The sequence below is a fragment of the Ambystoma mexicanum genome, chromosome 11, assembly GCF_040938575.1.
Source record: "Ambystoma mexicanum isolate Mex_15411 chromosome 11, UKY_AmexF1_1, whole genome shotgun sequence".
Taxonomy (NCBI): domain Eukaryota; kingdom Metazoa; phylum Chordata; class Amphibia; order Caudata; family Ambystomatidae; genus Ambystoma; species Ambystoma mexicanum.
In genome coordinates, this window is record NC_090934.1 from 837263638 (window position 1) to 837288210 (window position 24573).

General features: G+C 47.4%; 1 protein-coding gene across 3 annotated transcripts in view; it reads left to right on the plus strand.

The window, feature by feature from the left end:
- The window catches only part of SAAL1 (serum amyloid A like 1), an 887265-nt gene that overhangs the window by 316020 nt on the left and 546672 nt on the right, over positions 1 to 24573 (plus strand). For all 3 annotated transcript variants that reach the window (XM_069623790.1, XM_069623789.1, XM_069623791.1), the window contains one exon: positions 9445 to 9560. In XM_069623790.1, coding sequence (XP_069479891.1) covers positions 9445 to 9560 — 116 coding nt within the window. The remainder of the gene's footprint in view (positions 1 to 9444; positions 9561 to 24573) is intronic.

A 24573-nucleotide genomic window follows, 5' to 3' on the forward strand; every position in this document is an offset into this window, starting at 1 on the left:
TCCAGGCTCTTCATCCGTTGACTGGTCCTCCCAACTGCCGTCCGAATCCCCATCGTTTTCGCGTGCTTGCCTTTCCAGTAGTTCTTCCTCGGTGTACTCGGGCTCGTACATATACGGCATTATTGTGGCCATTGTGCGGTAAAGATAGTAAAATAATTTATAGCGGTGGTACTGGTATCTGTTCACACGGGCTACAAGCGGCGAAGGTAGCTGACCAGAGCACTGAAACGAGTCACAGAATACTCAAAGTAACACAGAGAGAGGAATGGAATCGAAAATCTGCTGCTGTATGTTGTGAAACGGTCTGTTTATACTTATTGGGGAAAGAGGCGTCCTGCCATTTCCATGGCAACACGTCAATAGCTGAGGCGCAGCGATTGTTGACACGAGACGTGCTTGAAATGGGCAGTACGCGTCTGCTGATGTCAGGCTCAGGGGCGGGGGATTTGATTTAGTGCCGCAAAGGCAGGTGAGCCAGGTCGATGCGGCGGAATGATAGGATTATCACAAAATGGAGGCTGATTTCGAGTGCGATAAGGGGCGAAAAGTCGGGTAAGGTCCATAGGAAAGTTTCCTACGATCTACCGATTTATGCTTACAAACACATGGCCGACCCGTAGGGACAATAAAAAAAAAGTCCCGGAACTCTCCTTTAAAGATGGGAGCAAGTTACGACGATCAAATAATGCAGTGCTAGTGGTGTCTTGTCAAAATAAAAGCAGCCTGTACTAATAAACCTATTGCCAATCCTTACTTCTAAATACAAATGTTGTGGGAAACTGTTATACAATAGAAAAGTGTTCAAGAAATGATATGTCAGGATAGTTGGGCCGTTAGCTTCCCTTACTCACTTTTTTCCACATGGGACAAGGCAGCACACTCAAGCTTAGCACATATTCTGGCTTTTCCAGCATGAGGATGCAGCTCAAAATCTCAGTATCAGGACCTTCTGTGCCAAAGTCTTTGTCATTCAATGTCTCTTACTTCCGAGGACCTGATGCGACAAACAGACATTTAAAGTTCCTTTCTCCTCAGGATTCTCATATGCAGAACTTCACTGGTGGATCACTGTTCACCCCGGGTCCCCCTGCGCCACGCTCAGACCGACTTTAACACAAAACTTTCAATTGCTCTGCCTCTGCCTGGCTCGGACCAAATTTGTCTCATTTTCCAAACTTTCTTTTCGAGGGGATTGTGTCCTCTGACGTATTCCACATCTATGACCGTAATCACCACAGCTGTGCTGCTTCGGAATTTTTTTCTGCATCAATGACGTCGATACGCTGTCCCTGGAGGGCCTCCGTCGGTTCCGACGTCACCGGATGTTATATGTAGGACGCACCACACCCGTAGCCTCAGTTCTGTTTTTTTCAGCTAAACGTGTTCGCTTCGGAATCTCAGCGCGCCTCGGTTCTTCTCCTGTTGAATCGGTGCTTCTAACTTGGTTATTGTGAAAATATGTCTTTGTCTTCTTCTAGCATGCGGTTAGGCTTCAAGAAGTGTCGGGACTGCGGTTCCAAGGTGTCCCTGACAGACCCGCACAACGTCTGCCTTTGGTGCCTCGGCGAGAGCCACACCACTGATGACTGCGGTGAATGCCAGTCCTTGACGTCGAAGGCCTTGCGTGCGGAAGAAGAAGTTGTCTGTAGGGAGGGTTTTCTTGCCCTCGTTCAGGATGGCAAGGATGCCATGTGTGAATCCGTTCAGTCGGGTGTGGACGTGGCAGACCGTGTCAGCCGGTCAATGGCGGCGAGCACCGTGATGCGCAGGTTTGCGTGGTTGCAGAAGTCTGGGTTTGCTCCTGATGTACAGTCCCGGCTTCTCAACATGCCCTTTTATGCTGACCATCTTTGTGGCAGCAAGACTGACGAGAGCCTTGAGAGGTTGCAGACCTCCAAAGCTGCAGCAAAGTCGTTGAGCGCTGCAGTACGTCAACCTCCGCCTTTTCGTCCTAGGGGACAGCAATGGAGGGGAGGTTCCTTTCGATACTACTCTTCCTTTGGTAGATTGGTGAGAGCTGCCAGTCAAAGGGGCCAACGTAGGAGTACCAGAGGTGGAAAACAAGATACTCGAGGTGCCAAAGCCACTCGGGCAGTTGCCTCTTTGCCCTCAGGCAATGCCGCAGCCGCTTCCGCTCACTCATGAGGCCATGTCCCATGGTTCGCCGGTTGGGCGAAGGCTGGTGCAGCATCTTGTAGAATGGCGTGCCATTGCTTCAGATGTGTGTGTTCTGGAGATCATAGCCCACGGCTACTGTCTTCCTTTCCGGCAGAGGCCTCACGACAATCCACCGGGGAAGCTCTCTTTGAAGAGTCCGGATCCGCTCCTTGCGCAGGAAAACAAATCCCTGCTGGAGAAAGGCGCCATAGAACTGGTGCCTGTAGGGGAGAGGAACAAGGGATGGTATTCCCCATATTTTTTGATCCCGAAAAAAGACTGGGGATTGAGACCCATCATGGACTTGCGTGGTTTGAACAGGCTCCTCAGGAAGGACAAGGTCAAGATGGTTACTCTCTCTCAAGTCCTCCAGGCCCTTCAACTTCAGGACTGGTTGGTGTCTCTCGACCTCAAGGATGCCTACTTTCATGTGCCGATTCTTCCCAAGCACAGGAAGTACCTGAGGTTCGCGGTTGGCGACACGCATTTTCAGTTTCGGGTCCTGCCGTTCGGATTGCCCTCTGCCCCGAGGGTCTTCACCAAGCTAATGGGTGGTGGTGGCAGTGTATCTCAGGAAAGGGGGGATTCACGTCTACCCCTACCTGGATGATTGGTTGATCAGGGCACACTCTCCCGAGCAAGCCCTGGATCATCTGTCAGTCACCTGCCACTCCCTTCACAAGCTGGGCTTCTCCCTCAACTTAAAAAAGTCTCATTTGACACCTACCCAGCGGCTCCAGTACATCGTAGCCGTGCTCGACACATCTCTGGGGCAGTGTTCGCCTCCCCAGGTGAGGGCACATCACATTCTGCAGATGGTGGACAAGTTTCAACATGCCCAGAGTCTCCCGGCGTTCGAGTTCTTGAGGTTGCTCGGCCTCATGGCATCCTGCATTCTACTGGTGCCAGAGGCCAGGCTGTGGATGAGATCTCTGCAGAGGGCTCTCAAGATCCAATGGTCGCAGTCCTCCGGCAGGATGTCGGATCCCGTTCAGGTGCCACCCTCGGTTGCCCAGGATCTTCTGTGGTGGGCCGTCGAAGGCAATCTGATGAAGGGGGCTCCGTTTTGGCTACCCTGGTCGGAGGTAACGATTGTGACGGACGCATCCCTCACAGGATGGGGAGCTCATGCCAACGAGTTGACAATCCGCGTCCGTTGGACTTCGTCGGAGTCCAGACTCCATATCAATCTGTTGGAGCTGAGGGCCGTCAGGTTAGCCCTGAAGGCTTTTCTGCCGTCTGTGCGGGGGAAGAGTGTCCTGATTATGACGGATAATACAGTGGCCATGCACTACCTCAACACAAAGTGAGGGCGGGTCTCTCCCACTGTGCAGAGAGGCGATGCTGCTCTGGTTCTAGGCCATCCAGCAGGAAATTTCGATCTCTGCAGTTGATCTGGCCGGAGACGAAAACGCGGCGGCGGACGCTCTGAGCCGGCAGAGCACGGTCTCTCACGAGTCGGAGCTGGCTCAGTAAGTTCTTTTGGAGATCTCTGCCCTTTGGGGGACCCCACAAGTGGATCTCTTCGCCACCAGTGTCAACCGGAAGTGCAAAAGATTCTGCTCACAGGAATTTCCTCCAAGAGGAGCCTTAGGGGACGCGTTCGTAGTGGAGTGTTTCTTCCCACTGATATACACATTTCCTCCAGTCCCCGTCATTCCGCAAGTGTTGCGGAGGTTACGGAGGTTAGGTTCCCGAATGATCCTCATTGCTCCGGCGTGGACCAGGATAGCGTGGTACCCGGACCTTCTCAACATGTCCATCTGCCCTCCATACCGTCATCCCTACCGAGATGATCCGCTCTCGCTGGAGTGGGGTCGCGTTCTCCATCCAGAGGTCAAGTCTCTCAGCCTTCATGCTTGGCATCTGAAAGGCTGAGGTATAAGGATTGGGACCTCCCTGAAGACGTGATGGAGGTGTTGCTTTCGGTTAGAAGGCCCGCAACAAAATCCCTGTACCGTTGCCGTTGGAGAAAGTTCTGCGACTGGTGCAGGGTACAGAATGTGGATCCTTTTCAGTGTTCAATTCCTGTGGTTCTGTCTTTTTTGCTTTTCTTAGCCCACAAGGGCCTGCAAGTGGGTACCATAAAGGGTTACCTGGCGGCGCTGTCCATATTTAAGCGCTCGTCTGAGGAGTGTTCTTATTTTAAGATTCCTTTGATTTCTCAGTTTCTGAAAGGGCTAACTAATGTGTTTCCTCCGTCACCTTTCCAGGTGCCCGGTTGGGATTTGAACTTAGTTTTAAAGTTCCTGATGGGAGCGCCGTTTGAGCCCTTACACTCTTGTCCATTGAGACTGTTGTCCTTTAAGACTGTATTTTTAGTTGCGGTTACTTCCATTCGCAGAGTGAGTGAGTTGCAGGCACTATCCGCCAAGCCACCTTTCACGGTGTTCCATAAGGACAGGGTTGTCCTTAGGGTTTGTCCTTCTTTTCTTACGAAGGTTGTGTCGGAATTTCATTTCAGCCAGAAGGTAGTTCTTCCGGCGTTCTATCCTCCTCCGCATCCTGGTAAGGAAGAGGAGAGGCTGCATAGGTTGGATCCTAGGAGAGCTTTGAGTTTCTACATCTCACGCATGTCCCGGGTCAGCGTGGACGATCAGCTATTTGTAGGATACGCTGGAAGGCGTTTGGGTCAAGCTGTTTCTAAGCAGACCTTGTCCCGTTGGATCATCTGTCACGACCCACATCCAGACACCCCCCTGGCAAGCCCATGGGCCAGGAGGGGTCTTGGCTCAGGTCTCCAACAAACTTAGGCATCCTTTGCCTAGGCCTTCTTGGGGCCAGTCCTGGCGGCTTTGGCGCCAGGCTCATACTTAATAAAGACTTGTGTTTAGGGAACTACTTTATTTCCAGTGCCAGCCAACATGGAGGCATCCACATAGCTTGGTTCCTCGGAACCAAGCTATGTGGTATAGTGTTTTGGGTTTGGCAGCCTAGGAACTACTTTACCTGGACTACTTTCTTGAAGCTATTTAAACCACACCCGACTTGGATAAAATGCTTCGCGTTACTTTGCAATCCTGCAACGTGACGCTCATCGTGTTCAGCTGTACCCGCGAACCTCGGAAGAACAGCATCTGTAAAGAGACAAAAGGACATTGTTAGCAGCAGCAGCAGCTTACCTGTAATTTTTATTGTTAGCTGCTCACAGCTCCTGCAAAACGCATCCTAGGATCAGCGCGTCTCCCGGACCGACGGAGCTGCAAAAAAAGGAAGAAACAAGACATTAGACACTTTTACAACATAACGAATTGTGCCGAAAAGCTTACCTTGCAAGTCGCCCCTCGACCAGCATCGCCTCAGGATTTCATACACTGGGTGAGCACCGCGATCTATGGGAAAGAAAAGACAACAAGTTAGCAAAGGCAAGACATCATAGCGCTGTGCATAGCTCCTACCTACCGCATCATAGCGCTCTTTGTACACCATCATTTACCGGCTAGACCCAATTCAGCCAATGCATCACATTGGACTTCCACGCACCTAAGGAAGAGAAAGAGACATTTATTAAACCAAGAAAGGCATGCAAGAATAACAACAATATACAACAGCAATAAGACCTACCTGAAAGACTCCAAGCGGGCCGGCATCAGTGAAGTTACTAGATCGCATTCGCCCACAAAGGACAACGCGCCCCTGCTAAGAAGGCAGGACAGAGAGCACACCTGAATTAACAAGATGAGGAGAGGTCCAGAGGAGCTGCGGGCATACGGGGTGGTGGAGGGCTGCTTATCCCAGTTGCCCAGTCTTGAACATTGCCGACCTGTATTCCAGGCAGAACTTCCCTGCTGGTCACACCTGGGAACCGCAGAGAAGGATACCAGAGTCCCTACGGCTGGCTGGCGTCCCCGTACATACCAGGTGAGTGTAACATCATCTTGGCAATCTCTGAATGCTACCGTCTGGTGGGTAAGGACCCTCCGGTGGGCTTACGGGCTCATTCTACTAGGGGTGTGGCTGCCTCCACTGCTCTGCAGAGGGGTGTTCCCATTCGTGATATTTGTGAAGCAGGCACATGGGCCTCTGTCCATACTTTTGTAAAACACTACTCCTTAGATTCTATCCATGGGCATGATTAGGCCTTTGGTAAGGCGGTCCTCTATTCTGCAATTTGATTGGGCATTCTAAAATTCTAAATTCTTTACCCACCGCCATACATTGGTACTGCTTTGGAGTCTGTCATAGATGTGGAATATCTCGGAGAAGAACAAGTTACTTTCTTACCTGGTAACGTTCTTTCGAGGGGATGTTCCTCCGACGTATTCCACATCGCACCATCCCAGCCTGCCTCTCTACAGAATTTCTTATGCGATTGCAGCTTACGTTTCCGCAAGGCTTTCTTTCTGAAGATTGGTGCCACACGTTCTGGGAAAAAACTACAACTGAGGCTACGGGTGTTGTGCGTCCTACATATAACATCCAGTGACATCAGTGCTCGACGGAGGCCCTCGAGGGACAGCGTATCGACATCATCGACGCAGGACTCAGACGCCGAAACATTTTCCGAAGCAGCACAGCTGTGGTGATTACTGTCATAGATGTGGAATACGTCAGAGGAACATCCCATCGAAAGGACGTTACCAGGTAAGAAAGTAACTTGTTCTACTGTATCAAAATTGAAGACTTTCTTTTGCCTGTGCGCAGAATTTAGCTTGAACCGTCGCAGGAACACTTCAATTAACAATTATTTGTTCTCTTCTTAATACAACCCTTTAACTTCTGCCACTTCTCAGCTGACCTTCAATTGAGCACCAATGCGGTGCCGGACCACTCTGTCAAAGGTATCGTATCTTGCTGTTCAAAGTTCAAACACTCATCAGGAGTTTAACTTTACTTGTGTCTTTTATCACACGCATTTTAACAATGTTCATTCCAGCGCTCATTAAACAATGTTGCTGCTTGCAACCTTGGCTTCAACACAAAATCAGTCTTGTATCGGTTTCCCCAGTTCACCGGCTGTGCCGATTTCAAGGATGCTGCTTTGTTCTTGGAGCCAAGGACGGTACCGCAGCGGCTGCTGCTTCTCCCCGCCCTGTTTAGTGATTCGGGATGGCCCCCGGGTATCTCCGACACACTAACGGGATCCTTTAGCCTGGTTGCCATGTCTTATGCTTTCTAATCTCGAGGGCTCTTGAAAGTATTGGTTTCTTGTCAGAAAGGTCAAGGGAACTTACCACCTTTTGATCCCCTCCTGTTTTGCCGTCTTTCTTTTCTCGTTAAGCTGCCATCTCGAAACTGCTGTTTCCTCCTGTCCTTTGCCGAGTGTGCTTTCGTGCTCCGCCTTTTATCTGTGTGGGGAAGCTTAATGGAAGTGAGGTGTGAGTGTCGGTCAGTAATTCATAAACAAATTGTCATTCAATAGGAGCACACCTATTTTAATAATACTACCTAGAGCAGTTTCAAAACACTTTTATTTGTTGCAGGTGCTGGGGAGGAATACAAGCCCTGACACCGAGCTTGTGCAAAACTTGAACTAAGAAAAAGTGTCTAATTCTAACGACACTCCCGTCCCCTGCACACCATTTAAGCTGAAATAAATCAGTCAATACACGTTTAGATTTTCACATATGTATGATAAAGTTTAAGTAATGAAACAAAAATAAATGCATCAATCATTTCTGGTTAACAATTGAATATGGACATAAACTAACAGGCTTCACATGTGGCCGTCATAAAAAAGGGAACAATGTTCTTTTGATGAGACGAAATTTCAAGCTCTATGCGTTTTGGGGAAAAACCCCTTCTTCAGGAGCAAAACAATCTGCAATCACATATATACACAAAAATATTAGTCAACTCAAAATTCAACCGAATTTTAATATACTTGAACAAATCAATGCAGGTATTATCGCTATACAAAATTCCAAAGAGTCATTGTATTCTACAAATAATTCGTTATTATTTCAGTGCATATCTCTTCATGCATAGTGTATCCTAATTTACACATGTTGTGACTCCAAAAAGTAAAACTAAAAGTGAAATAATGGCAAAATCAATTCCTGAAATGTACCTGTCAACAGGGACGTGTTCAACACAGTATGGAGAGTATGTTTAGCCAGAGATGTGTTGCTTCACACAATATACCAATTCAAGATATGCACGGATCCCCACCAAGGAGAGTTCCATGAATAATATATTTTTTCTTGGTGGGGATCCGTCCATATCTTGAATTGCTATATTGTGTGAAGCGCACATCTTTGGCTAAACATACTTTGATTTATTTCAGCTTAAATGGTGTGCAGGGGACAGGAGTGTCTTTAGAATTAGACACTTTTCCTTAGTTCATGTTGGTCAGTAATTGCCTGACGTCGCCTGACCATTGTATTGGTGCCACGTCCGGTATACTGCTGGGTGTTGTCTGTTTTCTCCCAGAGCGGGATGCCCGTGTGAATGTGTTCATGTAGGAAAAGGGGGCTGGGGGATAGAGTTCCTACGCATCCTACCTGGTAGGATGGGTTAAAGGTGTTACAGCTAAGGTGATACCGCGTCTCGCCTTACAGTCCCCTACTCCCCGAACACCCCTCACCCAGGTGATCCTTCTGCACTGGTTCTCCCCCAGGAACTGGATCCAAAAGGGATGGCCGTGTCCTGGCCACCTAGATGACAGATCCCCTGGGACTAGTGGGTGAGACACCTTCTGGTTTTTCATATTATCCACAAACCTTTTTAGAGATTGAGGATCTGTAAATTAAAAGCTTGTTACAAATGATTTCTGGTATAATATTCTACTAACCATGATTTAGTTGGTGGAATATTAGGGTTTGATAGCTTCATTATTCTTACTCTTCTTAGGTATCATGTCCAAAGTTGGTGATTAGTTTGGTTAGGCACAAAATGTTTAGATGTACCTCCTAAAATAAAATGTTTATACGTAAATTAAGACTTTGCTAAATAAAATTCTGCATCATGTTCATCTCCCCAATTCATTCCAATCGTGCTTCCACTTTGGCTGCGTAATGCTATGCACTCTTCTGGTAATTTGGACAAGCAAACGCCATTCAAAATATTTAGAACCAAAGGAGTGCACAACAATTGTAATTTGTGAGCGCTTATCTGTATACAATATTGCGCTTTTTCAGCAAACTAATGTTTACTTTGATGAGGGATGTTTTTTTCTTTGTTTGCACTATTCATTTTAAGTAGAAATAGTGTAACACCTGTTCAACCCCAATTTAAGACATAACCAGGGTCCACGAGGTTGTAATTATATGAAAATGTATAATTTTGTTTTGTTTCTTTTCTGATGCAATGTGCTAGCTATTAAAATGTTAAAAATCTCTACTACAGATTGCTACTCACCTGCCTCTCACAGGTGGAAGTGGCCAATACCTGGGTTGAAAGAATCCGCAAACGTCCATCAGTGTGTGATAACATTTGCTTCATAATGAGTAGTTCTACGAATGGTAAGTTAGTTAAATTAACAATGTGTACTGATTTAAGTTTGCTGTACAGTGCATTATTTAGCCCATAACCTGTATGTCTCTGTGATTGATCAATCTGGATTGACACTGTCTAACGGAATTATAACTCCCACACGGAAAGCCCTCCTTCATAGTCTTGTTCAAAAATCCAAATACTACAGTACTTGTGAAAGACAATTGTAGTATGGGCTGATAAACGATGTGCGTGCTGGAATAGGAGACGCTGCTTCTGAGTGAGCAGCCTCCTACATGTTTGTTCTCTTCCTTCATTGCTGGTAGACCTAATGGCAAACTAATTGCACCCCTAAACATCTAGATTCCAGCAGCACTTCCCATGCATAAGGTTTAGCTGAAAGCAACAGCCACCCCAGCCTGAATATTGTCTACTTTTCTGTAGGTTGGTCACTCAGTTTCATGCCCGAGCAGGCAGTGAGTGCATGATACCATGACATTGGGGCCAATTATTATTGTGCTTGATTGATGCGACTCTGGGTGACGAGTCAGTGATTCGCACACACCAGAGTCCGTGCAAAATATTAGTGTATAACCAACTCAGCTTACAATAGTGAGATATTGTTTGACATGACGGGGTAAACCAATAAATTGTTTGGGCATAATTAATAATATAAATATCCACTGGCATTTAGTGTTTAAATATTTCAGACATTCATGGATTTTACCAAACCTTTTATGGATGCTGAGGTACACTTGACCCCACTTGAAAGGCAAATGACTGCATGCGGAGGCTTATTGTGTCCCCAAAAATAAGCATCTGCTGAAAGATTACTATTTAACTATCCAGTGCCTTCCAGCAGTAGAATGCCCAGTTGCTGTTCTAATGCCCATCTCCCACAGCATCCATCAAAGATGTGTGACAGGGCTTATTTTCAGGCTCTGTCAGGGTAGAGAGGGAGCCTGACCCCGACCCGGTGCTAGAATAGATTACACTGACCTCCTCCCAATCCATCTTTATCTGGTTGCTGTCATGTTCTTTGCCGGGAGAAGAAAACGGGAGTGCTGCTACAAGACGCAGCAGTGAAGGGAACGTTGATGACGCAAGGGAAACATTGGGGTCCGCGGACAGGAGCTGGTGTGGCGGCGGCTTCCCTAGAATGCAGGGGAAGTACGAAGAAGATGGCACCACTGCTGAGGAAGACCGCCAGAGGGGCCTAGTAGAGCACTGGAGCCACATGGGTAGTGGCGGAGACCGTGGCAGGCTCATGGCCGGGCAGGAGCTGCGCAGGACGACGCCACCCAAGAGCAACCAACGCTGGAATAAAGGGGGAACAGAGCCAGCACCCGAGGAAGACGCCACCAAGGAGCTGCAGGGCAACGGATCTATGCCACAGGATGTGGCAGCCGGGAAAACACTGACTGCCGCAGAGGGAGATGAGCATGGCTCCAGCTGGCAGAGTCTGCTGGAGTCTGTGCATATAGGAACAACAACTAGGCCTCCAGTGTAACGCTCACTTGGTTCCCTCGGAGGCGCGGGTCTTGACTGGGCGGTGAAACCGTCTTCAACGTTAGGCGTAGGATTCGTTTGGCTCCCGAATTTGGCCCCTTTCTCACCGAAAGTTTGACCTGAAGGGTGAGGTGTCTGCAAGTGGAAAATCAAGGTATTAGTGGCTGGAAGGTTGGGAGAAGTTCCAAGCCCCTCTCTCCCTCTCTCCCCGTGGTACTTGGTCGATTGTTGTGCTCACCTTAAATAGGTGAATGCTGGGCTCTCCATCCTGCGTCTTGTGCAGGGGCGCTGGGTCCAGTTACTTCACTGGATATGGGTTCAGCCTCTTGATTGCAGAGGGTAAGTTGAGAGCGATGCCGCCGTGTGCTGCACGAGCGTGACTTGTAAGTATTAAAGTTCCCTTTAGATTGCTCTCTTCAAATGTCTTATCTCCTTAATGTCTGTCTTTTCCTTTTCAGATGCTGTCGGTGCCGAAGAAGATGCTCCCCCAGGTTCGTGGCAGAGAGCGTAACAAGAAGATGGTGAATACGAAGGCACGTAAGTAGAAAGGCTGCTCTAGGGCTGTAGAATGCACCTTAATGTCTCTTTTGTCTTTACAGGTGCCGGAATGCAGCGCGAGCAGAGTTGGAGCGAGCGTAACACAGGTAAGCAGTTTTGTAACTAAGCGTTACTAACCAATGTTCTTTGTCTTTGCAGGCCCGATGCCGGACGAGAAATGCAGAAAAAACGCCTTGAATGCTGCCGATGGATCGGGTAAGTTGAAGCGCTAACTTTGCCTTTGCCTAACCTGTGCCTTTTGTTTTGCAGGAGCTGCTGAAGACTGAAGATTGGTTCCCAGCAGGTAATTTTCGTATCCACAGGATCCGGAACTGAAGATTCGCTGGAGCTGACACGGTGAGCGTCCTGCTGCAGATGCAGAATAACGCGAAGCACGTTGCACCAATCGGGTGTGGTTTAAATAGTCCATAGGAGTGCTTAGGTGTCTTCTTCCACAGCCTCGCCCATGCAAAAGAGTTCCTGCTTCCAGAAGGGGTCCAGCATCAATGATCCAGGGAGTGGTGCCTGCCCCACCCAGAAGGAAAAGTAGTCCCTGCCAGAAGAGAGTGAAACATCATCTTGCTGGTAAGTAAGCAGCATGGTCTGCTGCAGGTAGGTCCACCCAAGCACTTTCACACTTGTTATGAGCCCGGCGCTTCCTGTGCCGGGACGGGGCCATGCTATGAGCCTGGCACTACCGGTGCCAGGACAAGGTCCAAAAGGTCCCTATTGGGACTTGCTGGTGCCGATAGTATATGTTATGAGCCTGCTTCCAAGGATGTTGGGTAGGTCCTGACTCTTTGGAAGCAGTGGTCATGACAGCACCCCCCCTCAAGGCCCCTCCCAAATTCGTCTTCTCCGGGGGTTTCGGTTTATCAGGAAAAGTTCGATGAAACTTCTTAACCAGACGGGGTGCATGAACATGTTCCGACGGTTCCCAAGATCGTTCCTGGGGGCCATAACCTTTCCAGTCAATCAGATAGTATAATTTTGATTTGGAAATCTTGGAGTCTAAGATGTCTTGTATTTCGAATTCCAGTTCTCCGTCCACAAGAATAGGGTCTGGAGATTTCGTCAAACGGGTTCCAGGTTGCATGGGTTTCAGTAGAGAAACGTGGAAAACTGGATGTATTTTCATATGGGCAGGTAGGCCCAATTTAACTGCCACTGGATTAATTATGGCAGTGATTGGGTAAGGTCCCAGGTATCGTGGATTGAAAGTACGCGGTCCTTTTAGAGGTAAATGTTTGGTGGATAGCCAGACTTGATCTCCCACAAGATATTGAGGAGCCTCCTTTCGATGTATGTCCGCACACTTCTTGTATTGTTCCTTGGCCCGCTTAAGGTGAGACGTGGCCTCTTTAAAGGCTTGAGTGATTGTAGAATGCAGATGATCTACAGCGGGTGTCCCAAGAGTCTGAGGTGGATCAAGATTTGAGGTGCGAGGGGGGATTCCATATAAAAGAAAAAAAGGAGTTTTTCCGGTTCCGGCATGGACTGAATTATTATAAGCGTACTCCGCAATCCAGAGAATGTCTTTCCAAGTGCCCTCCGACTGTTGTAACATGCAGCGCAGATACTGTTCCAGGGTTTGGTTGGTCCTCTCGGTCTGCCCGTCGGTCTGGGGATGATGGCTGGTTGAAAGCCTTACGTCAATTTGGGCTAGGCGACAACAACTCCGCCAGAAGTGGGAAATAAATTGACTTCCTCTATCTGAGATTAAAACTGAAGGAAAGCCGTGCAACCGAACGATGTTTTCGAGGAACTCTCGGGCCAGAATTGAAGCTGTAGGTAACCCTTTCAATGGGATAAAATGAGCCATCTTCGAGAATAGGTCCACAATCACTAAGATTGTATTAAATCCGGAGCATGGTGGTAAATCCGTGATGAAGTCCATGGAGAGAGTATGCCACGGGTGTGGAGGAATGTCTATTGGATGTAAGAGGCCTGCTGGTTTCTCCTTCTGGCTTTTGCTTTGAGCGCACACACCACAGGAATTTATGAAATCCTTAATGTCCTTTCTCCAAGACGGCCACCAGAAATGTCTTTTTATCTTTTCCGACGTTTTGGCAATGCCGGGATGTCCTTCCATTAAGGAGTCATGGTAACAAGAGATCACCTGTCTTTGTAAATCGGTACATGGTAGATATAATCTTCCTCGAAAGTATAGTAAGTTCTTATCCATTGTGAAATCTTTTCCCTTGAGTTGCCAGTCTTGCACTTCTGCTGGAGTCAGAAGTTCTTTAACTTTAGCTTCAATGTCTTCAATGGATTGTGCATTTATCAAACCCAGGATTCTCTGTTCCGGAATTATGGGTACGGGTTCAGGATTGGTCGTGAGTTCATCTACTCCAATTCGGGAGAGAGCATCTGCTTTACCATTCTTGTTGCCTGGTCAGTAAGTTATCACAAAGTCGAATTCAGCAAAAAATAATGCCCAGCGAAGTTGTCTAGAGGATTGAGCTTTGGCTGATTTAAGGTACTGTAAATTACGATGAACCGTGATGACGGTGACTGTGTGTCGGGCTCCCAGGAGATAATGCCGCCAGGCTTTAAAGGCGGACTTAATAGCCAAAAGTTCCATATCTGTAATGGTATAGTTGATTTCGGGAGCCGAAAATTTGCGGGACCAAAATGCCACTGGGTGTAACTGGTTTGTTTCTGGGTCTCTTTGCGAAAGCACTGCTCCCATTGCGAGACTGGAAGCATCAGTCTCCACGATATAGGGAAGTTCCGGGCGAGGATGTTTTAAAACTGGAGCCGAGGTGAATTTTGTTTTTAGTTCCTGAAAAGCTTGTTCAGCCTCCGTAGACCACTCGAAACGTTTATTCTTTCTGAGAAGGGCTGTAATGGGTTGGACTACTCGAGAAAAATCAGGAATAAATCTACGATAAAAGTTGGCAAAGCCCAACATGCTTTGAACTCCTTTCACAGACGTTGGTGAGGGCCACTTAATGATAGCGTCCACTTTTCTTGAGTCCATGTGGACTCCATTAGGTGACAAAATAAACCCCAAAAATTCAACCTCAGTGACATGAAAAACGCATTTCTCCAGCTTTGCAAAAAGTCTGTGTTTTCGGAGCCTCTCCAGTACTGCTGTGACGTGTTTTCGATGATCCGCCTCAGAGGACGAGTAGACCAGAATGTCATCAATATAGACAACTACACATACGTCAATAAGCTCTCTGAGGACGTCATTCATAAAATACTGAAAGGCAGCCGGTGCGTTGCATAATCCAAAGGGCATTACTTGATACTCGAACAGTCCATATTTAGTACGAAAGGCCTTCTTCCATTCGTCGCCCTCTTTTATTCGTACTAAATGGTAAGCTCCTCTGAGGTCCAGCTTTGTGTAGATACAGGCACTTTTAACTTGGTCAAGAAGTTCAGGGATCAATGGTAACGGATATCTGTTCTTAATCGTAATCTGGTCCAGGGCACGGTAATCTATACATGTTCTTAGGTCTCCCTCTTTTTTTGGAACGAAGAACAAAGCTGAAGAGGCTGGGGACTTCGAAGGACGGATAAATCCATTAGCCAGGTACTGGTCCAAATACTGCATCAGGTGAAGATTTTCAGGTTCTGTGAGGGCATAAATTCGACTGCACGGAGGAGTGGATCCCGGAATCAAGTCTATCTGGCAGTCGTATGATCTGTGAGGAGGCAGCGAATTAGCTTGATCTTTCCGAAAGACATCTTGAAATTCCCGGTATTCAGGAGGCAGGTGAGGACTCTCAGAAGTAGTTGCTGCTAGCTTAGTGGGAGGCTGAGGATAACAGGTAGGAGCGCATTCTGGAAACCGGATTGTCTTTGCTCGCCAATCGATTTGAGGATTGTGTTTCTCCAACCAAGGGATTCCCAGGATAACTTGAAACTGCGGAGCCTTGATCACATCAAACACGATCTTCTCTTGATGTCCATCTTGGCTTACCAACGTCACTTCCATGGTGGTGTGAGTTACTGGTCCGGAAGCTATTTCCGTACCATCCACGGTGGTGATGACGTCTTTCACCGTCTTAGGACAAAGAGATAGATTCATCCTGGCGGCCAATTCACAGTCCACGTAATTGCCGATTGCGCCACTATCAATGTATGCTTTAATGGCATGCATACGATTGGGTTGTTCTGGACTCACGAGGACCATGGGCATGATGAAATGCGAGGTCAAAGAACTGGTTTTAACGCTCGGCAAGCGGACCTCTACACTTGTCGGGCGAGGTTGTTTTCCGACTCTGAACCTTTGGCACCTTTATCGGAAGCTCCTACTGTCTTTTTCCTTGGTTTCACTGGGCAATCTTGAAGGAAGTGCCCTGAGTTTTCGCAATAGAGGCACAATTGCAGTTGTCTTCTCCTTTCCCTTTCCTTTTGGGTTAGAGGTCCTTTCACAACCCCAATCTGCATGGGTTCCACGGTATCATTTCCTTTAGCGGAACTCTGTGGTCTTGAAAAAGCTTGAGTCTCAATTCTGGAACGATCGGCTTTTCGATTTTGTATTCTATGATCCAATTGAACCACCAGATCGATGTATTCGGAACAGTCTTGTGGAGGATTCACCACCTGAGCCAGAACGTCTTTAAGTTCTCCACGCAGACCTCTGTAGAAAAGGGTGATCCTCTTATCCTCAGGCCATCCGGTTTCAACCACTAGTCTGTTAAATGATGCAATGTAGGCCAGAAGATCTTGATTGCCTTGTCGTAGTGAAAGAAGTTCATTGTCCAGGGCCTGTCCCTGAGAATGTCTTGCGAACAATCTTTCCATACTAGCTTGGAAGTCCTGGAAATTATGAAGAATAGGGTTATCCTGAGTCACTAAAGGAATAGACCAATCTGCGGCACTGCCACTAAGATATGAGAGCACGAAGGCCACCTTAGCCTGGTCCGTTGGAAAAGCGGCAGGTCGACACAAAAAGTGCAAACGACACTGATTGATGAACACAGCATATCTTTTCGGATCACCTGAAAAGCGTTTGGGCGGGGCCAAAGGTACATTTCCTGGTAGATTAATTTGCACCGGATTAGAGGAAGTCGTTGGAGCATGGCTTCCCCCAGGGGTAGGCAGAGGAGTTTGTCCCGCTTGGGCTTGCAACAATTGTCTAGCCAAATCATCTGTTCGCTCCTTAGAAACCACTAACTCCCTCCTTAGGGCATTTGTTTCCTGGCGCGCTGCATGTACTTCTGCTCTCAACTCCCCGAGCAACTGGGCCAATTGGTCTGTGTCTGAAGTTTCCATTGCGCCTGGGCGGGAAATATGTGGTAAGGCTTCGCGTTCTGTAACGCTCACCTGGTTCCCTCAGAGGCGCAGGTCTTGACTGGGCGGTGAAACCGTCTTCAACGTTAGGCGTAGGATTCGTTTGGCTCCCGGATTTGGCCCCTTTCTCACCGAAAGTTTGACCTGAAGGGTGAGGTGTCTGCAAGTGGAAAATCAAGGTATTAGTGGCTGGAAGGTTGGGAGAAGTTCCAAGCCCCTCTCTTCCTCTCTCCCCGTGGTACTTGGTCGATTGTTGTGCTCACCTTAAATAGGTGAATGCTGGGCTCTCCATCCTGCGTCTTGTGCAGGGGCGCTGGGTCCAGTTACTTCACTGGATATGAGTTCAACCTCTTGATTGCAGAGGGTAAGTTGAGAGCGATGCCGCCGTGTGCTGCACGAGCGTGACTTGTAAGTATTAAAGTTCCCTTTAGATTGCTCTCTTCAAATGTCTTATCTCCTTAATGTCTGTCTTTTCCTTTTCAGATGCTGTCGGTGCCGAAGAAGATGCTCCCCCAGGTTCGTGGCAGAGAGCGTAACAAGAAGATGGTGAATACGAAGGCACGTAAGTAGAAAGGCTGCTCTAGGGCTGTAGAATGCACCTTAATGTCTCTTTTGTCTTTACAGGTGCCGGAATGCAGCGCGAGCAGAGTTGGAGCGAGCGTAACACAGGTAAGCAGTTTTGTAACTAAGCGTTACTAACCAATGTTCTTTGTCTTTGCAGGCCCGATGCCGGACGAGAAATGCAGAAAAAACACCTTGAATGCTGCCGATGGATCGGGTAAGTTGAAGCGCTAACTTTGCCTTTGCCTAACCTGTGCCTTTTATTTTGCAGGAGCTGCTGAAGACTGAAGATTGGTTCCCAGCAGGTAATTTTCGTATCCACAGGATCCGGAACTGAAGATTCGCTGGAGCTGAAACGGTGAGCGTCCTGCTGCAGATGCAGAATAACGCGAAGCACGTTGCACCAATCGGGTGTGGTTTAAATAGTCCATAGGAGTGCTTAGGTGTCTTCTTCCACAGCCTCGCCCATGCAAAAGAGTTCCTGCTTCCAGAAGGGGTCCAGCATCAATGATCCAGGGAGTGGTGCCTGCCCCACCCAGAAGGAAAAGTAGTCCCTGCCAGAAGAGAGTGAAACATCATCTTGCTGGTAAGTAAGCAGCATGGTCTGCTGCAGGTAGGTCCACCCAAGCACTTTCACACTTGTTATGAGCCCGGCGCTTCCTGTGCCGGGACGGGTCCATGCTATGAGCCTGGCACCACCGGTGCCAGGACAAGGTCCAAAAGGTCCCTATTGGGACTTGCTGGTGCCGATAGTATATGTTATGAGCCTGCTTCCAAGGATGTTGTGTAGGTCCTGACTCTTTGGAAGCAGTGGTCATGACATCCAGGGAGTCGTAAATAACAACTAAGGTCCTCCAGAAAGACCCCTACAAATGTCATATGACCAGAAGAAGTCCACTAGCCCACCAGGAAATTAAGTTAATTAAAGTGGACCTCCACGAAGGGCTAAGGAAACTGGATCACAGTCCCTTGTAAAACCCTTGAACCTGCTTGCCAGAAACGCGGCAGGACTGGGCAGAAACACCAGGAGTAAGGGGCGGGGCGTACAAGCCCTTTCACCATCAGACCCCTGGAGGTCGGGTAAGTGGATTGATCAAGTTAAGTTGGCCAATCCTGGAGGTGGGAGGAGTGTTAGGAAAGATTTCTCTATTAGCAACTTTCTCTCCATAGTTTCTGTTGACCTTCAACCTTTTTGCTTGATTTTTTAACCTTTTCTGACTTTTTGAGGGGAAGCGAAGCCTTCAGCTTCATTTCCTCTGCCTTTTGCTCATGTGTCATAGGGGAAGTACTAGGAAACTTTGTTTCCCTTTTAACATTTGCCCTTTTGTACCTTTTTAACATTGCGCACATGTCATGACCCTTGCCCCTGGCCTTCACTTGCAAGTCAGCCTTCCAGTCAGGGCCGGGTCAAAGGCCTTAAAACCTCATGCAAGACTCTCTTGGAGTCAGTCCCGGCGACAGGCTCATAACCATCATGAAGACCAACATTAGAATGGGACTATTTACTTGGGACTATTTAACTTGGGAGGGCAGGGGGGGTTCAGCCAACATGGAGGCACACACATAGCTCAGTTACAAGGAACTGAGCTATGCGGTCTAGTCTTTTGGGTGTGGCAGGCCTGGGACTACTTTACCTGGATTACTTTGGGTGTGGCAGACCTGGGACCATTTTACCTGGACTACTTTACCTGAGACTATTTAAACCACACCCAAACAGCAGAACATGCTTTGCGTTACTCTGCTGTGGGCAGTGTAACGCTCACCCTGTCCAGTTCTTTGATGCCAATTTACCTGAAACCAAGGACCCGCAGAGAGAGAAAGAACACTACGAAACTTACCTGGAACGGTATCTTGTCTTCAATCCATCGCTGACTTCAGTTCCACTCACCTGAAGGTACGAACTCCATCATCCGGCACCGCACCGCATCCGGCATCATCCTGGAATACCATAACCTGGAAAGAGGAGAAAGAAAGACGGCATTAGTAAGCGTTTACTCACGTTTCCTCCCGAATGAAGAAAGCCACACAATTCTTACCTGGGTAGTAACATTAAGACAATCTGGTATTGAATCCAGCTCTCCTATATTGCAGACCCATCTTTAACCAGAGGCCTTACCAAGGGACCGTGGGAGGGTTAGAGAGTGCAAATCATCCAACCAGAGCTGGGTGGCGTCCCCGTGGATACCAGGCGAGCTTAACAGAGCATCTTACCATGCAGCAAAATATGGGTACATTTGTATCACCCTATCCTTTTACGCTTGGGATTTTTGGTTACTTTTATATGTCTAAATACAAGCTAGTAGCAGCAGTTATATTTTTTACCATGTTTGTGATATTTCTAGTGTGCACCTTTGTGTTTACCGTGTATAGCTACTAAACGTGGCTAGCATCCTAAATTGGCCACGTCATAAGATTTTGGCCATATTGTTTGGCTTTTTTCCTGCCTTAGTTCATAAATGAAGAATACAATGTTCCAACTCAAACTTCTCCAAGGATAAAAAGAGTCCTTGTTCCAGAGGGTGACTCCCTTCCTGTGGATTTTTCTTCAACAAAGAAAAAAGTTATCAAAAGGAACTTGTTGCAGATGAGGATTCCTTTGCCCTGGATTTTTGTTTACCACAGAAGTTCCTTAAGGATAACCAATCTTTTCTCCAGAGCATCGTCCCCTTCCCCTGGATTTCTTCTACACACAGGTTCCTCAGAAATAAATGGTCTACAAATTCACTATAATACTCACAGCTATTTGTTTTTATAAGTCTGTCTTTCATTGTTCCTGGTATCTAGTTTGTACCAGGTTTGTACTCCTCATCTTCCGATCAACACAGTTGCCTGGTTTACTCTCCTGCCAGGATTTCTTGTACTCTTGCAATTGCCTGGTATTCTTTCCTGCCAGAACATCTTGTATACGTACACACACTTGTGATTTACTTGTATACTCTCCTGCTAGGTCTTCCTGTATTCACACACACTTGGGATTGCTTGGTATACTCTCCTGCCAGAGCTTCTTGTATTCATGTACTTGTAATTGCATGGATTATCCGTCTGAAGCGGCCGTTCTTTCCTTGAGGGCGTTGTGGTTAACGATGTGGCTTGACGCTGACAGGTCCTTTGCTCTAGCTTTTCTGTTCTGTTGGAGGTTCCTGGCTTTTTGTGATTGCGTCAAACGTGGCGAACGAAGAGCTGCTGCGGAGGCGGCTATCGGCTTCCTTTGTTTCAGTGAGGCTAGCTGTGCGCCCTGCTTTTGCAGTCTAATTTGCTGTGGATGCGAGCGGTGAGGCACACCTTATTTATTTCCCAGCTTTGCTGGTACGACTGCACTTGTAATGCATTAGTGTAATTGGTGTATGCTTGCAAACTCACACTGCTGAGCTTGGATTAATCCCCTTTTTTTAGCGTCCTTTCATCATGTCAGAAGCGACCTCTGTGTTCTTGAGGTGCGGCTTGACATGTTTATGGTCTATATGTAATTAATCCAACAAAGGTGGAGTGTTGGAGCCAAGTGTTCTTTGGAGCTCTGTGTTGAAAGCTGAAGGCAGAATTCATAAAGTAAAACCCCAGGGAACTCGGTGTGTGCAAACAGCGGCTGGCCCTTTAACAACTCCAGGAGGTGGTACTATATAGCCCAGCTGCTAGAGTGAAGCGCTTGCGCCAAGTGTTCTGTGGAATGCTGGACGGCTGTAGGTCGCCTACCGACTTGCAACGGTACTTTACTTGCCACCTTTTTATTGGTTATCTTTAAGCCGGTAGAAACGTGGGAGTGACTGTGGGCGGTTGCCTTTGAGCTCCCTCGTTTGAGTGCAGTTCTTTGTGCCGGACAGTTCATCTAACCTATTTAACTGTGCCTATTACACCGGCATTTCTTTTGGAAATCAGCGCTGCCATCGTAGGAGCGTCTACGGACACTTCCTTTGGATCCCCTCCTGCTCCGCTGTTTTGATTGTTTGTCTGATTTGTTGAACTTGAAGCGCTGTTCCGTTGAACTCGCAAAACGCTGCTACCGTACAGCCCGTCTGAGTGGCAATCGGCAACTACTGTCTCATTAAGGACATGTATGCAAGACTTTAAACGACCTTAAGACTACTGCGCTAGCACTGTTTGTGCCCCTCTGCAGGGGTGTCATTTGGGGGTCCCCAAAGGTCACAGTTATGACCCCTGAGGTGTACCTTGCTACCCCTGTGGTCTCCCTTGCTACCCCTTAAAAAATAAAAAAATAAATGGAAGCTCCTGGGCTGTGGCCAGTGCCATGTAGCTGCTTTGTTTCTGGAGTGGCTGTCTTTCTTGTTCAGGCCTCTTAAAAAAACAAGGGGTTCGACAAGTGTAACACTTTGAGCAGTGACCCTAAATAAGAAAGAATAGAAATAACAAATCATTTGTCTTTCTGGAATTCTATACAATAATGCTAGATTCATTAAAGGTTTATTTCAGGCACACTTCAGGGGGTGAGTGACTCATTTAGTCTGTTCTTAAACACCTGAAATTCACAATGCAGACAACAACTTCCGAAAAGCTTTTAGAGTAGAAGAAGCATCCATTTTATTTTTTTATTTATTTTTATTGACATTTCAAGACAATATTAACAGTCCCCCATCCCACAATTTCGCCCCAAAACCCCACCTTACCCCCCACCTGCTGTGCAACTGGACCTTTGCATTGTGTTCGAGTCGACACAAACTCTGTTATCATATATAAATGTTGCAAGCAATACCCAATATGTGCAATTTCTGAGGGCAATATATAACATTAAACTGATTAAAGTCTTCATGTAAAGAGTTCAGCACCTCTTCCCAGTCTTTACTGAACACAGGGCTGTCTCCCTGCAGAGAATACGTCACCCATTCTAAAGCTAAAAAGTTCCATACTTTGGAAAACCAATCTGAAATATGAGGTGGGTCTCTTTTCTTCCAGTTCTGAGCAATCACAAGCAATGCGGCTAATTGAAAAGTTACATACTCCTTCTTGATTGATTTCAGACATCGTACAAAGTTCTTCTCTATATTGACCAGCAGACATGGCATGACCTGACCCCCTTCGTAGGCACTTGACCGCAGGATCAGTTTTAGGATGGTGTTGAACATTGGAGCCAGCCTAGTCGGGGAGGACCAGAGCTGGCTGGCATTTATGGAAGGAGTTTGTCGGCCAGGATCTTATTGTCTGTATTGACTATAGACAATGGTCTATATAAGGAGCATTTGCGTGGGTCCTTAGTGGGTTTTAACAACACAGTTGCAAGGGCAGTCCTGGTGGATTCAGGATGCACACCTGAAGATCTGGGCGCTTCCTACATGTCACGCAAGTGAGGAATTAAGAGATATGCTTTGGATGTTTCTGCTGTAATCTCATCCAGACCCGGTGCCTTACCATTAGGGAGAGAGAGGATCACTCTATGGAACTCCTCGTCGGAACAGGGATCATTTAGGGACATCTAACCAACCCAGAGCTGTTCTGTCCAGATATTGCCCTATAGAGTGATGTCAACCAGTTGTCTGGGAGGTATAGAACTGCTTGTAGAAGTCACGGAACACAGTGTTGATTCTTCCACAATCTTTGGTGAGGATCCCCTCCATTCTTCGATTTAGGGTATATATTGTCCAGCTGATGTTCATGTTTAATTGCCCAGGCCAGCGTCCGACTTGGGCGGTCTCCTTCGGCGTATGTAGAAGCAGCTATGGGATCTCTCAAATACTGTTCTTCTTTGGTCGTTAGAGACATTTCCTCCCTACTCGCCCGAAATTGAGACCATACCTCCCTGGAGTCCAGGAGGCCTTTTTGCAACTCTAAACATTGATCTCTTGATCAAGGGTAGACATGGATCTACATTTGGATTTCAAGACGCCACCTTCCTTCGCCATGCAACATCCACTAATATACACCTTGAAGGTTTCCCATACAACTCTGGGGTTAGGTACCAAGCCCACATTTACTTGAAAAAGGTTTGTATGTCCTGCCCTATTTTCTCTCGGAAAACCACATCTTATAGGGCGCAAGCCCTGAGGTGGACGGCTCGGGCCTCATCACTGTACCAGCACTGGGGAATTATCAGATGGAGTTCGGGGGAATATCTGAGCCTTTGTAATATCCTGAGCTAAATCAGATGACACCATGACGTAGTCTATTCTAGAGGGGCTGCCATGTACCCCCGCCCTAGTAATAAGAATACTCCCTAGATGTGGGGTGTAGTAGTCGCCTGGAGTCATGCAGATCATGATATTCAGCTATGGCGGCCCATTTCTGGGCTGCTCTCGGAAGAGAGAGCTGGGTGGTGGAGGATCTATCCAGATCTAGGGAAATCTGAAGTCTCTTGCCCACATGATCTCATAGTTTGGGAATGCACGCAAATGAGCGGTACAGTGCTGGAAAACGTTGGTACTATCATTGTTTGAAGCATATATATTCATAAGGACCCGCCATCCTGCAATCACTCCTGCTAACAGTAGGAAACGTCCCTCCTCATCCCCAATTTGGTAGTGGAGTTTAAATTCTAAAGAGTGATGGATGTAGGTAGCTACTCCCCGGGAGTGTGTAGAGAAGGAGGAGCAATATCTGTGAACCCCCTACCCTGCAGGGTTTGGGAGCCTACTGTCCCGTGCTAGGTCTTTTTCTTGTAAACATAAAATATTTACGCCATGAGTTTTAGCTTAGTTTGTGATCAAGCGCACTTTCTTGCAGTTAGCAAATCCTCTTATGTTCCAGGTTAACAGTGTTCTATTCACGTTTGACCCATGATATGATATGATAGGTTATTTATAACACACTCAATACCCGGAGGTTTCTCTTCAGAACATCTCCAGGGATTCCCATACTGTTGTCTAACATAAACCTCCGACAAGTGTTTGTACAATGCCTGTGGACCTTGTTGGGATTTGTCTAAAAGGGATATGAACCTCTGTTCCCTACAGGAGCTCATAATGCTCGCATGTACTGTCAGTCGACACAACTCATCCCCCCCAAACCAGAACAAAATGACGACTCAAATTGTCATCATCAACCCCTTTTGAATCCACCCCCCTCCCACGCCAAGAACAATAACTTTCCGGCCCATTGATCACCACTCCCACCCTGCTCATCCCCCACAAGTAACCCCAAACAATGAGTTCTTTGCCTCCGGGCATGGGGAGCTAGCAGCAGCTGGGTTGGCTCCATGTGACAGAAGGCCTGCTACTATATCTGTTGTTTTATTACCACTTGTTG